Source organism: Amia ocellicauda, chromosome 19 (assembly GCF_036373705.1).
Source record: "Amia ocellicauda isolate fAmiCal2 chromosome 19, fAmiCal2.hap1, whole genome shotgun sequence".
Taxonomy (NCBI): Eukaryota; Metazoa; Chordata; class Actinopteri; order Amiiformes; family Amiidae; genus Amia; species Amia ocellicauda.
In genome coordinates, this window is record NC_089868.1 from 13,827,552 (window position 1) to 13,842,030 (window position 14,479).

The 14,479-nt window shown below is 39.4% G+C and overlaps 1 protein-coding gene across 1 annotated transcript in view; it reads left to right on the forward strand.

Moving 5' to 3' along the window:
- The window catches only part of rpap2 (RNA polymerase II associated protein 2), a 30,577-nt gene that overhangs the window by 9,738 nt on the left and 6,360 nt on the right, over positions 1-14,479 (forward strand). The window contains exons 10-11 of the mRNA XM_066692211.1: positions 1,111-1,191; positions 5,190-5,258. Coding sequence (XP_066548308.1) covers positions 1,111-1,191; positions 5,190-5,258 — 150 coding nt within the window. The remainder of the gene's footprint in view (positions 1-1,110; positions 1,192-5,189; positions 5,259-14,479) is intronic.

Sequence of the window (14,479 nt, forward strand, 5' to 3'; positions counted from 1 at the left end):
GATCTTCGTCTCCTCTGTCCAGAGGATGTTGTTCCAGAACTGTACAGGTTCTTTAAATGTTTTTTGGCAAACTCTAATCTGGTCTTCCAGTTTCCTGTTTACATCTTGTGGTAAACCCTCTGTATTTACTCTGGTGAAGTCTTCTCCTGATTGTTGACTTTGACACAGATACGCCTACCTCCTGGAGGGTGTTCTTGATCTGGCCAACTGTTGTGAAGGGGTTTTTCTTCACCGGGGAAAGAAATCTTCTGTCATTCACCACAATTGTTGTCTGTGGTATTCCAGGCCTTTTGGTGTTCCTGAGCTCACCAGTGCATTCTTTCTTTTTAAGAATTTACAAAATGGTTGATTTGGCCACACCTAACGTTTTTGCTATCTCTCTGATTGGTTTGTTTAGATTTCTAAGGCAAAACGCCCCATTAACAAGCAGGAACTAAAGACAGCTGCAGTCCAGGCCTGGCAGAGCATCACCAGGGAAGAAACCCAGCATCTGGTGATGTCTATGGGATCCAGACTTCAGGCAGTCATTGACTGCAAAGGATTTGCAACCAAGTATTGAAACTCACGATTTAACATAATGATTATGTTAGTTTGTCCAATTACTTTTGAGCCCCTAAAAATGGGGGGACCACATATAACAATGGGTGTAATTCCTAAACTGTTCACCCAATTTGGATGTAACTACCCTCAAATTAAAGATGAAAGTCTACACTTAAAGCACATCTTGATGGTTGCCTTTCCAATCTGTTTTGAGTTAACTGTATTAACTATATTATAAACCCCAGCAAAAAGAAATCCTCTGACAATCTGTCTTGATTATTTCAATTAATTGTTTGGCAAAACAAGTTACAAAAGAAAATTACCACACATTTTCTTATCTTAATCACACCCTGTATAATTTGGTAAAACTTATTTTAAAAATTATAATGTATACAATTAAATTTCTCCTTTTCACAGCTTAAATTGCTTCCATTGATTTAACTGCTCATCTAACTTTTTATTTATTTATTTATTATTTGCAAAAAACATGTAGCAAATTCCCCTCTGGGGTTCAAACCTGTGAAGTTAGTTGCTGCAATAAATGTTTGAACTTGTCGTTTGTTTATCAAGTTTGAACATCATCATAGGACCCTTGCGGCTGGCGATGTGTGACATTTCCACTGACCTGAACAACCTCGTCAGGACATTCAGGTGAGCTTAAAATGAATAATATATACAAAAAACACATTGCAGGTTCTCGCCCACAAAATAATTAAGTTAAGGGTCAACTGAGCATAAACTCTCATAGTTTGGATATGACAAAGACAGAGGTCAAGAATGTGGTGACCATTTGCCTAAGCGTTAGAAGTGTGACTGTTCATGTGGCAGACAGATATGTTGAGCTGCTGAAGAGGTGTGAATGTGCTGAGAGCTCCGCTCATCTCATCTGCTGCAGCTACTGTGGTCCCACGGTGACCAGCTGCCAAAGCATTGTAGCGAAGGATACTGCTCGGATGCAGTGCACACGCAGTCCAGCATATGTTCAGTGGAGGGGAGTTCAGGTGACCTCGTAGGCCAGTCTTAATCTTAATTAAAAAAACAGCGCTGGTCTAACCTCCATATGCCTCAATACCTTCTGAAAACCGATGAGTCATGAGCAGAGCGATGTTCTCTCAAAGCTGGAGCACCGACACTGACACGGAGAGCCGTGCAGCCAATCACAGTGATTCTCCAGCCTGCTGCCATGCCCCCTAAGCTGTAACTGTGTCTTTTGTTTCTGTGGAGAACCCCATTTCTTTTACATACAAAAAGGTCAAACATGCAATTTCACCCAGCAAATATACCTTGACAGTGGCCTCCTTTCTACTGATTCCTCGCATCCTTAAATTAAAACCTCATTCTCGTACAGGCTAACGGAAGATTGTGACTTAGCCTTCGAGAGTAATCTATTGATCATATTCGATTCCCTACTGAGTGTTATTTCCCTTTTATAGTCATGAAGGTAACATTTTGGCAGTCCCCAGAATAAATTATTCAGTTCAGTTCCTTTTTCTCGTTTCGGGGATAATCTTGGCCTAGATGTGAATGAGTTGAACTAAAACAGAAGTGATGGTGCTCCTGTGCACACAAATCACCACAGTCACAAATGGAAATAGAAAGATTGAATATAATAATGGAAAAAAATAATAAGAGCAAAAGGCACGTGCCTAACATGATGGATTTCGGTGGCTGTTGTTAAGTGCTGTTTGGGGCAGGGCGAGGTCTGTGTCAGGGTTAAGTGTGTCCAAATGGAGATAAAGACAGCGTGAGTTTACAGCACATTGTCCCCCCCCCCCCCTTTCTTTCTCCTTCACTGGCTTTTTGAAGAGCACATTTAGTTCAGCTCCTTCTTAGCAAGCAGCCTTTCAGTCAGTGCAGCAGAGAAATGGGCCTTCTGGACCCTGGAGACCTGCTTGGTACAGTTTTAACCCTTCTCACAACCCCCCCCCCCCTTCCACCCCAAGAGCCTATTTGCAGTTGTTAAGAAAAACTGAGATGTCTGAATTATTCCCTCAATGTCAACTGGAACTACAGCGAGTGGGAGGATCTGTAGAATTGGATTTCAATTAAGCAACTTTGACATTGTTTCCATGGTTCTCAGTCTTTTTTTTTTTTTTTGCTACGATTGGTAGTTGAAGATCAGAGGTGAGGATCAGCTCAAATGCTAAGAGTCACACAGCCCGAAAAGGTTTAAACGTGATCTAATTGCAGTGTCCACTACTGCATGACAGATTGAAAGTGAAATAAATAATCTGGGGTCAATTTTTGGTGTCCCCAAAGCACCAAAAATGAAAGCTTTTTATAAAGATTATCTAGTAGTTTTTTCCTTATTTGATTGCATTAATTTAAACAGCTACTTAAGATACCAACAATCTGCATTGATACTCTGTCCACCAGAGTGAAGATTATTCTTATTTCATTTTGTATTTACTTTCACAAACCCGTTATAGTTACACAGAGATAAACAGTCCAATGTCTGCATGATTGTTCTTGCTGCAGACGTGGTTACATGCACATCCAGTCCTGTGACATTTCCTCCTCCCAGTCCAATGTCCAGTGGTTGACGCACCATGTGAAATGGGTTTAAGACCGAGCAGCCAGGGCTGGTATTGGCGGTCAGCATCTGGATTTGTGTTTGTTTTGTTTATTTTATTCCTACTGCCTTGTTGACTTCTCCCTGGAAGAACACTCTCTGCACAGTTTGTAAAGTGTTGAGAGTTTTGCAGAGAAGCGGGCTGCGAATTAATGGAGTGCCTTGTCTCGCTGAGGGAAATCTTTGAGCATTGTAAAAGCTTTGCTCTTCAGACCTTAGCTGCGGAAAGATTGTAGGGGAGTGGGAAAGAGGGATTAACAAAGGTGTGGGTGGGGGGTGCACTAGCAGTGAATGGAAGTAGAGGCAGTCTCTGAAAGCGTCTGACCTTTTTCTGTCACCACACAGGCAAGAGAGCTTCACCTGTAGGTTTTGCATCATTTTTTTTTCCTTATTTTTTCCTCTCGTCTCCTAAAGAGGAGACTGTGTCTGTAGTGGGTGACACCTCCCAGCCCGGGTGTCAGGCCCAGAGGTTAGTTCTTCCCCTGCCATGTCTGCCCGGCTGCCTGGCACTCAGTCGGCTGTGGTAATGCATCAACCGATCTATACTGTCATATCTCTGCCGCCATTCGAGGCCCACTCTCTCTCCGTGTCTCTTTTTGTAAAATGGAATTTTGATGGCAATTACCAGTGTCGAGTTGTTCCCAATCAATACTTACATAGAAGGAGAGTTAATTGACACAGATAACTGCGTCCGCTCTCCGTCGATTTGGGAGAGCGACACACTGCCTTGCTGTAATCAATAACGGCTCCTTGTCGAGCACTGGAGCGCTGCTGCTGTTCCTGGTATTTTGCAGGGTTACCCCCAGTGATTTTGAGCTGTCGCTTCTACACTAACTCGCCACGGCAGATTAGCCAAGATGTAACATGCGAACTGCCTGTCAAAGTGATTTCATCAGCCATGTCACCCTAGTGTTTCTCACTGTCACCACTCCGTCTGTGGGAGAGCAGGGCGGGCTCTTTCTCCGTTTTGGTATCCAGTGTCTTGTTCTAACCGATGGAGTCTTTTAACCTTTTCCTTCAAACTGTTCGATCAGCTGTTCATCTTCCTGCTTTTAACCTGGTGTGGCTGCCATTCGTACAAGGGATTCAAAAACCCAAGATTGATTTGATTAAATGTATATTATACGATATTTATGCAGTGTTATGTGTAATTGAAGTTCAAATCACATGTGAATGTCAATAATACTTATTTACTATACACATACTAAGTTATTACACCATGCCCCGCACCACCACTAGTGAAGAAAATGAAAGTTGATTTAAATTGAAGATTGAGCGGTTGCGGTGTTCCTGAATTCGCTTTATATTTTATAATATCCTCTGCAGACTGCCGAAAGCTGCTTAAATTACACCTTGTGAAAAGACCTAATCTGATTGGCTAACCCTGCCAACAGGAAGAAGTGTCCCCTGCTTTAGTGATTTACTAATGGTATGATTCACAAGCCTCTTGGTATAAGAACACTCAGATTGAATATGTTTCTAGGAATTATTCTAGCGGATGTCGGCTGTTAAATCCCTACTGAGCTTCTAAACCAAATGTTCCTAAACTTGAGAGCTGATTTGACTGTGTTCAGCCTGGGTCTTGCATCTACCGCCATTTGGGGGGATTTTAACCTTATTAGCATGACATCACCAATGTATCTTTTGTGTCCAATGGGAAATGGATTTGAAACATTGTAACATTTTCATCATATAAGTGGTGTTTTTAAAAACACTTGTCATGGTTTTATATGTATAATGCTTTGGTAATATGCTTGATCTAATGTTTGATCACCTGCTGGCCATTGGGACAAATTAAATACAACTAAAAGCAGACATTTATTAAGATGTTCTATGTCTTCATTCTTGTAATCCTTTTCTTTCCGCATGTATTGAAATATATTAATTACTTTAGCTCAGGGCTGTTAACCTAATGAGCTGTTATAGGAAGTCTGGCTTTACGAGCCTTATAAGGAATCGCTATTAACGTACATATATCTCTTGTCCTTTCAGTACAGAAGTAGTATAATATTTGTGTTAAATGTTGTATTATTTTTGTTATAATCTTGGTGTTTCCTCTTTTTTTGTGCCCTGACAGGTTTACAAATTCCAACATTATTCACAAAGGCCCAGAATGGACTTTGATTGCAGTGGTTCTTCTCTCAGTGTAAGTAACTCCCCCTATACAAACATGCAAGAATTTTGTGATTTTATTCAGTGGGACTCCGTGTAAATCGATCTAGCGTCTGCAGCGTTTCTCTAGTGAAGAAGTAAGATGGTGATGTAGTGGTTATATTATCTGCCTCTACTCTGTATCTATATATGCTAGACTGACACCTCTGTGTGGCCTTGTGTCGTTGGAAACCCGCACTCTTGCTTACGCTGTGATCTAAATATCTCAGCAGGCTGTGTGGTCTCGCTTGTAATCATTTTGTGTGCAGATTACTAATCTGTGTGGTTATTGACTAAGAAACAAAAGTCCAGTGTGAAAGAGAAATTCAATGCCTCACCACCTCATTTGTCCAAGCGATGCATTCCGATTCTTTAAAATATAAAAATATACTATGTCTGTTGCAGGTAGCTAGTGGAAATATATATTTGTTTTGCACTGACCAGAGAAATTCTTACGTGTTCTTTGTCAATTGTCATGGGCCAAGTGTCAGATTTGTTTTAAAACACCATGCAAAACAATTGCTTAATGCCACAATAATGAATGCACATTAATTTGAAATAACTTTAATCATTTATTGTCGATTTCCCTTAAAGATGCATTTATACATCTGTATCAGCTGCATCCTGTCACTGGAGTATTTCAGTCTCAGTGCTGGGCGGTTGTGACAGCGTGATTTCCTGCATCACAAATCCTTCGTTAACTACTCTGGCATTGAGTTGTGTGGTATCCAGATCTGCAACCTCAGACTGCAGACTACACATCAGTTATTTTTACCACTGTCACAAAGTCCTGTAAAGAGAAACCCCGTCAGTAGTTTAAATATAAGCTCGATGCTGTTTACTGGCACTTCAGGAGAGCACAATGGTTTGTTTTCTTATCTCAATACCTTTTTCAACACAAAAAGAAAGTTTGTTTGTGTGTAGTGGGAGGAAGTGATATAAAAATAAAATATATATTGCTCAGAGATCTTCTTGAGCTCTAGATGTCTTTATTTGTCCATTGTAAATAAAGTGCTAGCCCTTTTCTTAATGTGCGTTTCCTTTTACTGGTGTCTCATCAGCCTTTTTGAAATCACTGGTTGTTCATGGTGGTGTCGGAGGAATAACATTCAGGTACACAGAGGCAATGATGGCGTGTTTTTCAGCTTGAATTATGAGATTTAAAGAATCTTATTTCAGGGGCTATTTAATAGTGCACCGCTTTTTTTTTTTTTTTTTTTTCTTTTTTACATGCCCACCGGGCGACTGCAGCCTCAAGGGCAGAGAAGTACTTACCAGACATTCTCTGGTCAGGACGTGAGGAGGGCTGGCCCCCATTGAGCAGCTGTCCTGGGCTTGCCTGATTTGATATTACTGTAGTCTGACACATGGTTGTAGCACTGCTGTCCCTGAGAAAGGCTGCCTGAGCAGGCATTAGATCAGGCTTCAGCGAACCGCACATCCGCGTCTCTCAGCCAGATACTGCTCAAACCATTCATTAAATCAGAACATAGAAAGTAACTTTACTTGAATGCTTTGGCATAAATTTTTTATCAACACTGAGAATAAATCTTTTGTCTTTTTTTCTTCTGATACACCCACACGGTAGACCCGGTAATTGGTGAAATAGATCTTATGAATTTTTCAGAAAGTTTCATAGCAGCAATCGGACTTGGTTAAGAGGTGAAAGTATCATGGATCGATATCTAGAAGCTAGGTCTGTGCTTTGCAATGGTGTGTGTGTGTGTGTGTGTGTCACGTGGTATTCGGCTACAAGATTTTTAGCAGTGGTGTGAAAGTATCTAAGTTGGAGGGAAAGACTTACTGGAGCATTAAATGTGAATTGTACAGAATTATTTGATGGTTAAATCAGAGAATGTCTATGTAAAGATTTAGGTTTTTGAGAAGCTCTGATGTTTCACACACACATCATTTTATGTCAACCACAGAGGTATTTTTATAACCATTTTCAGTCTATTAAAAATGTCAGATGCCGTGAATCATGAATGTTACTCTTATATAAAGGATTTTAAAAGTTTGAGCTTGTGTTTCATTAATGTTTTACACGTTGCTTGTCATGTCTTATTTATTTTTTTTTTTTTTAAGAAATCTTTGTTGTAGAGCAGGTTACACACTCAATACTTTTAGTGCTTTATTCCAGACACTCCTAAGTGTTACTTAGAAGAACGAGAAATACAATTTGAGATTTGTAAAAACTGAATGATGGAGATGTATATCTTGGTCAGATTTATTTTTTAAACTGGCATGGTGTGCAAATGTTCCCTAAATTGTTTTCTTTCTATATTTTTTTATTTGTATAAGTTCATTTAAAAATCTGACTGTTAATGTTTAAATACATATATAAGGTATATATAGATTTTTTTTTCTTTACAAAATCCAGGAAACGATCAGGTTCCTTGGCTGTACTGTGGGCCCCCTTTCCAAAAGACAGCCTGTATCCACATAGTGAAATGATACATAATGCTAAATGAAGCAGATAAACATGTCTTTAAATGAGCAGATAACCTAAAGCTCCTGTTTATTCGGTGAGTCGGCTTTCTCTTGGACTCTTGCTGTTTCGGGTTTATACCCTAGATACAGGCTAATGGAAAGCTTTCAAGGCATGCTTGAGAAAAACGTCTGCTTTCATTTTGTTTCTATGCGCTGGCTGATGCCACTGACTTGTGGTCACTTCCAGCAGCCAAACCGAGCTCACCGAGAGCAGCCAAGAGCTTCCCTTTGCAACGCCTGACAGCCTTTTTAGGCTGTACAGGGAGTATGCCTTGAGCTCTGGGACTTGCCATGTTAACAGGCTGAAAACGACGATTTCAGAACAAAAGCATGTAACACGCGTGCAGTCACTTTATTTCATTTTGCCATGTGGAGATATACACAGGAGGGATAGGGCGAAAGTACAGGCCGGCAGCGAGGTGTTATTTTCTCAGGGAGGCAGATGATTACTAAGAGATCTTTTTTTAAATACCTCTGTGTTGGCCATGAACTTGGCACTTATATATATACGCTTTTGACAGTCCCAGAAGATAGATAAATTATAGACGTATGGATAAAATTTATCTTTATTATAATATATAGGAGAGAGAGAGATTAAATACGATACATTTGAATTTGTATCCCTTGTTTAAAAACATTTCTTATTTAAACTGGCCACTGTGACTGGTATGTACAATGAAGAAAAAATTGATTGTTCTATAATTGTTGGTCACCCTGGGTAAGGGTGTCTGCTAATAAATAAACAAGAATAATAATATACAACATAAAAGCCATTGATTTGAATTGTTTTGCAGTGCTACAGCCTGGCCTCTATTATGAAGCCCCATTAGCCTGGCCTCCTGCGAGCTTTGCATGAGTGAGGATAAGGAGACTCTGCCGATGGAGATGGGATCTGTGTTACTCATTCATGCAGGATAATTTGGCAGCAGTTAGATTCCAGAGCAGATGAAAATTGTGTCCTGATTAGTCTTGTTCGGAACAGGATTTAGAAAATCTGCAAGCAGTGCTCTCATTTGCAGTCCACCCACTCCGCAAACTCATTAACTGTTAAAGATTTATAACTGTCGAGAGGAAGCCTTAGGTAAATATTGGTTTCTCTTGTTCTTTTCTTTTTTTTAACCATCCTACTTGTTTTGTTTTTCAATACTATTGTACTCTCCCTTTAACAAGGCTCAATTTGAGCTAGTGCAGAAAATGCTCGGTTTCCGTGTTAAAAACGGGTCTGGAGATTACGATCATTTCTAAGTTGCAATAAGATGCAATAAACACCCCAGTATGGAAATAAAAAGGGAAAGTCCTATGGGGATTCATTTGCAGTGCCAAAATAGACCTTATTTGGACCCATGCACAGACAGACTGAAAGACTGACGCACGGGGCCAGAATGTAACGACAAACAAAAAATATATATTTGAATGTTTAGTGTGCAGCGCGTTGTTGACCCGTGTGGAAGAAGTCTGCTTGTTGTGTTTGAGCTGATTCAGACAGCAGGTGCGTGGCACAGGTTTATGAAGTTATCCAGTGATTTCCGTGCTGCTCCCGTCTGTGTCAATAAACGGTCTTATCTTCACCTGCTAATTATTATCCTCTCAACGCACTTGAGAGAACAGGCTGAAGCTGAAGAGTTTTACTATAGAACTGTTATAACAGTTGTATCTGCAAGGATTTATTTTAAACGCTAACGCTTTTGTCCGTGTTTTTTTAGTTTTATTATCCTGTACCTGAAGAACTCTCAGTCCGTGGAGAGCTTTTTGAGTCTGATCCACAGTATTTTTCTAAGGAAGTTGTATGCTAAATAAACATGCTGAATACCTTGCTGGTCTAAAAAGATTAAGTTAACCAGAAATGCATATCTGGTGAGGAATCAGGTTGACACTTCCAGATCTCGCTGCGTATTGATGCACAGAAGAGCAGCAACCGTAAACTCCTGACAGGAAGAGGGATGGGTCAGAAAAGTGTTGACGCACAGTGGAGAATGGTTTCAGTCGATTGGTTTCAGGCTTAACAGCTCATCAAAGTGTAGTGTTGCCGTCGGACGCTAGCTTGCACGGAATGGGCCTTGTTTCAGTGCCGTCAGTGATCATGGCTGCTGCCAGGCTGAACAACAAGCTGTGGGTGCCAGTGACAAACCACATGTTAATGATATACACAGTATCAGAAATGCACTTCATGTGTTTTTTTTTTTTTTAAGAAACACGCCTGCTATCTGTTCAATCTGTGTTATTTCCCTACCAGCTTCTGGTTCTGGTTCCAGCGCTTGGAATTCATAGAGGCTTGATCATCTTTGGCTTTACGAAAACAGATGGTGCATGCCAGTCAAATACAAATGTGATAACCACGTGAAACCCACATTCCGACAATTTGTCGAAAAGTAGGGATGGGTTTATTGATTTGCTCTGCAGGGTGTCTCCTCAATTTCCATCATCTCTATAATTGGCCACAGGAGCCTGAGAAATTAAACTTTGTGTGTTGATTGCAATTTAGACTACTACAGAAAGGCTTGGTCGGTGCAATTTGCCATCAAGCAATTATTTAATATTCTGGGTCATATTTTGTTTATCTTACTATAAGACATAGATGCTCTAAGCCACTGAATGAGCAAACCTAACAAGCCGATTTAACTTTCTGAAGGATGTGCGGCTGCCCTTCCTACCCTTCAGTTGAACTATTGACCCTTCCCCACACCCTCGTGCTACCGCTCCACCCTCTCTCAGCCCCTTCTCTGCAAAACATGTCTCAATACATTTACAAACCTTAAACATTATTAAAAAAATATTTATAATTATGGTAAAATCAGCAGCTCAACAGAAATCTAAAAATCCCACTTTCCAAACTGTGTGTATTTGATAAGATTTAAAACCTTGCAGGCTTAGGTCACTATCGTAATTTACCATCTCATTTCCCACAATGCTGTTGGTGGCCTCCATGTATTGTTATGAAAGCTGTGTTTTAAAACCTGCTCTCTCTAGTTCTCATATAGATTATTTAGGTTCAGTATTTAAAAGCGTTATAATGTTGAAAAACACTGTTTGCTCAAATTGCCTTCATGACAGCAATGATTTAGTGACGCAATACTATATTTCCTTGTTTGTGCACTAGCTAATAAACCCTAAACCTCGACAACTCCACCTCTGTGCTGTACTGTTTGCATTACTTGAAAGTGGGCCATAAATGTACCAGTGTGGCCAAAAATAGTGCAGCATCTGAACCAATTCTCTACTTGCTCCTGATTTTAACTACCACTTCAAACCTCACTCTATCAAAGGATACTTTTAGGAAGCTTATATGGGGAAGAATAGCACATCGGATAACTTCATTTAATATTGAACTTATTAAAAATTATTTGTGATTTTAGGCCACACAATCGGCACATATTTATGTTTTATGTATTTGTACTTCTCCAGCAATTGCGATGTTTGAGATGGATCCGATTAAAGTCCTCAAAACTAAATCAGAGTCCGATGTTTGTACCTGTGTGTAGAGAAGGAATTATGACTGCGTGATTTTAGATTTTCTCCTGTGTGAAGATCAAGTATGTAACAATGTAACATAACACATAAACATAAATCTATTCTTTCTTTATTTCACCAAGCCTGACTATCTTCAACACGTCTGTAAGTTATTGGTGCACAGATAGGTACTGCTACTTCAGGACTTCTCATGAAATATTGATAAGTATTAATGGAAAAAAAAAACGCTGGACTCCAGGGGCCGTCTACATAGAAACAAATCCACACTCAACCACAAATACACAGCTGTAGTCAAAGGTATTCACACTCTTTGTTTAAAATGTTATTTGATTGAGTTTAATAAATATTCTCAATTAAATTCTATTTATCAATGATGTCTTTTCAGAGTTTGAGAAACTGTAGAGATTCCAGTTGATTAATCAGAGTTAAAACCAGGGGTACAAACTTTGGACAGACACGCCATTGATTTCTATACATTGGCAGTGTAAAGTGTACACCCCCTGTCACGGCCTGGCCAGTCACTGCTTATAGACACACTGAGCAGAACTGTCACCAAGACTTTGTGCACAAGATCGGCATTCCAGGTAGAATTGTGACCCTTTCCTGGTACTCAATCTTTGAACATGCTGCTGCCTTGTATAAACCAAAGGTTGGCACCACAAAGCAACAACACCAAAACAAAGTGATAAAGGGTATTCATCTGTTTTACTTTTCATTTGTATTTGTTCGTTTGCATTGCATGAACATCTACGTCTCTTAACTGTAGAGATGTAGATATTCAATGGCGGTGAACCCACTGGCAAGATGCATATTAATTCCAGTACTGAAGGAGCAGTGTGTAGAGAATTTTTGTATCACTCGTCTTCACACCATCGTGTGGTTTAACCAGGGTGTATTGATGTTCTTCCTTTGTCAATTCTTCCTTTCTTTCATTAGTGTGAAAGTAATATTTTTCTGTAGCCACCGTATTGTCCAGATAAATTGTGCATATATTTAGAAAGATGTTTGTGTGTGTATGTAGAAATATCAATTAATCAAAACCTCTACACTAACTACTGTTTTTTTTTTAAATGTTTTTAAATATTGTTGTATTCTCAGGCCAATCATTGTGCTTCTGTAAATTACAAACCACATTATAGTTTGTATGTATCACCTTTTTACCATGTCCAATGCAAAACGTCAGGTGGACTAATGTGAACTACAAGTTCTGTTTTAATACACGCCTATAACTATCCAGGATAGTTTTAGTTTGGTTTGATGCTGTGTGATAGGTGTGCTGTGGAATTATCACCAATGGTACATTATATGTACTCTATTAAAAAATATATTTATCGAATAGCTCTTTGGTAACAATTGTTAATTGGAAACATACAAGTTAAATTAAATGTCAGTAAACAGGCCGATTTATAATTTAATTTTAGCATTTTTACATATTAGTCTTGGTCTAATATCTTAATCTGTGGATGATTTGGCAGCTGAGGGCAGGCAATGTGGTAAATTGTTCAATAGTACTCTGTGCACATTTATCTGCAGACTTACTGAGTAAAGCAGAGGGAAGAAATTGAAATGTTGGTAGTTTAAGACAGCTTTTCTAAAAACACATTTTGTAGCACATTATGGTCTGGTTTCACAGATCAAATTAGCACTAGTCACAGACTGTTATTTTATGTAGTTATTATCCACGACTAGTTCTAATCAGGTTCTGAGAAACCAGCCATATATGTGATTTTCTGAAAGGAATTTGTAGACTGGGCTCTGGAGGCTTTTGTTGAGGTGTGTGTGTTTTAAGAGTTTCTTCCAGAGATGTGCTTTTGTTTATTTAAAATCAACGGGAATCCAGTTTTAATCTGAGCGTTTTAACGCTACTTATTGTGTGTGTGTGTATGTGTGTAAATATATATATATATAGTGTTGTTGTTATTTTCCCTTTCTTTCGTTTTCTTTTTGTTCCAAAATCATGAATAATTTGTGTTTCAGCTCCACTGGTTGCTGACAGATGTGCAGTTGGCTTACGGTCTTTTGTTAAGATCAGGTGAATAATGAATAACCCCTGCAACAAAAGAACCGCTCTCTTTACCCATCTCTGTGCCTTCTCAGTGCGAAAGAGAATCAAGTTGGAGGGGGAATGAAGAAATACACGAGGGCCAGTCGAGGCCAAAAAGTTGCTGCTTTGCCTTCGCTGGCTCATCTACTAACTTTGCACACACCCCCCCTTAGAGACAGAGTGGCACCCCTCTCTTTTGAGAACACTTGTCTTCAAACACATGATAGGTAGAACCTCTATGCTTAGATCAAGCCATTATGGTTTGTTCTGTGTGTGTATATATATGTGTGTGTGTGTGTGTGTGTGTATATATATATATATATATATATGTGTGTGTGTGTGTGTGTGTATGTGTATGTATATATATATATATATATATATATATATATATATAAACTGTAGCTGCATGCAGAAAGGCGTAGTGCTTAATAGTTCTATTCTGAATGTATGTGCGTAGATTACAAAGCCAGTTATAATGTACAAAGTTAGAGTGGTTCACAACAAGTTTAGCTGATATTGATCTGCTCCTTGTATAGACCTTGAATTGTCACTTATCCTAGTGGTGCACCAGCCCAGAGGATGCACATATCTAGGACTATGGGAGTGCCTCATAGGGACAGCTTGTAAAACTCTGAATCTAGGTGGACTGGGATTGCTTGACCTTCAGCCTTTTAGACCTGTTAGTTTCTTTTTTTCTTTTTTTATATGCCAGCTTTATAGTCGTTCTCGGAAGGACCCCCCCAGGTGATCTGCGCATTGTATGCGAGACAAGCTAGCATGTTTTAAAAACGTTTTACTATTGTTCTGCAAACCTGCTTTCCAATCAAAATAAATCCTTTCTTTATTTTTCAGTAAGTGTGTTCATTTTTCCCCCTCATCTGTTTGCTTTAAATCTAGCCATTACTTTATTGGAAGAAAAAAAAAAGACACAATGCATTGTATAGTGCCTGTCAACACCTGGAGGGATTTGTAGAGTAGCCCCTTCCCTTTCTCTCTCTGTTTTGTTTTCTCTTCTCTGGCAGTTCAAAACATGTAATTCTGCTGTTTATCATATTGCATTTGCCAGATGCTGTGGATCCTTGATTGGTGCCTAGAGGGTTTGTCTTATCTTTTAAAGCACTGTCAAACAGGGATGTGTGATTTTTTTCATTGCAACAGATTGTCTGTGCCTGCACTGTGAATTAAGCGAGTGCATTACGGATTACAGGTAGCAT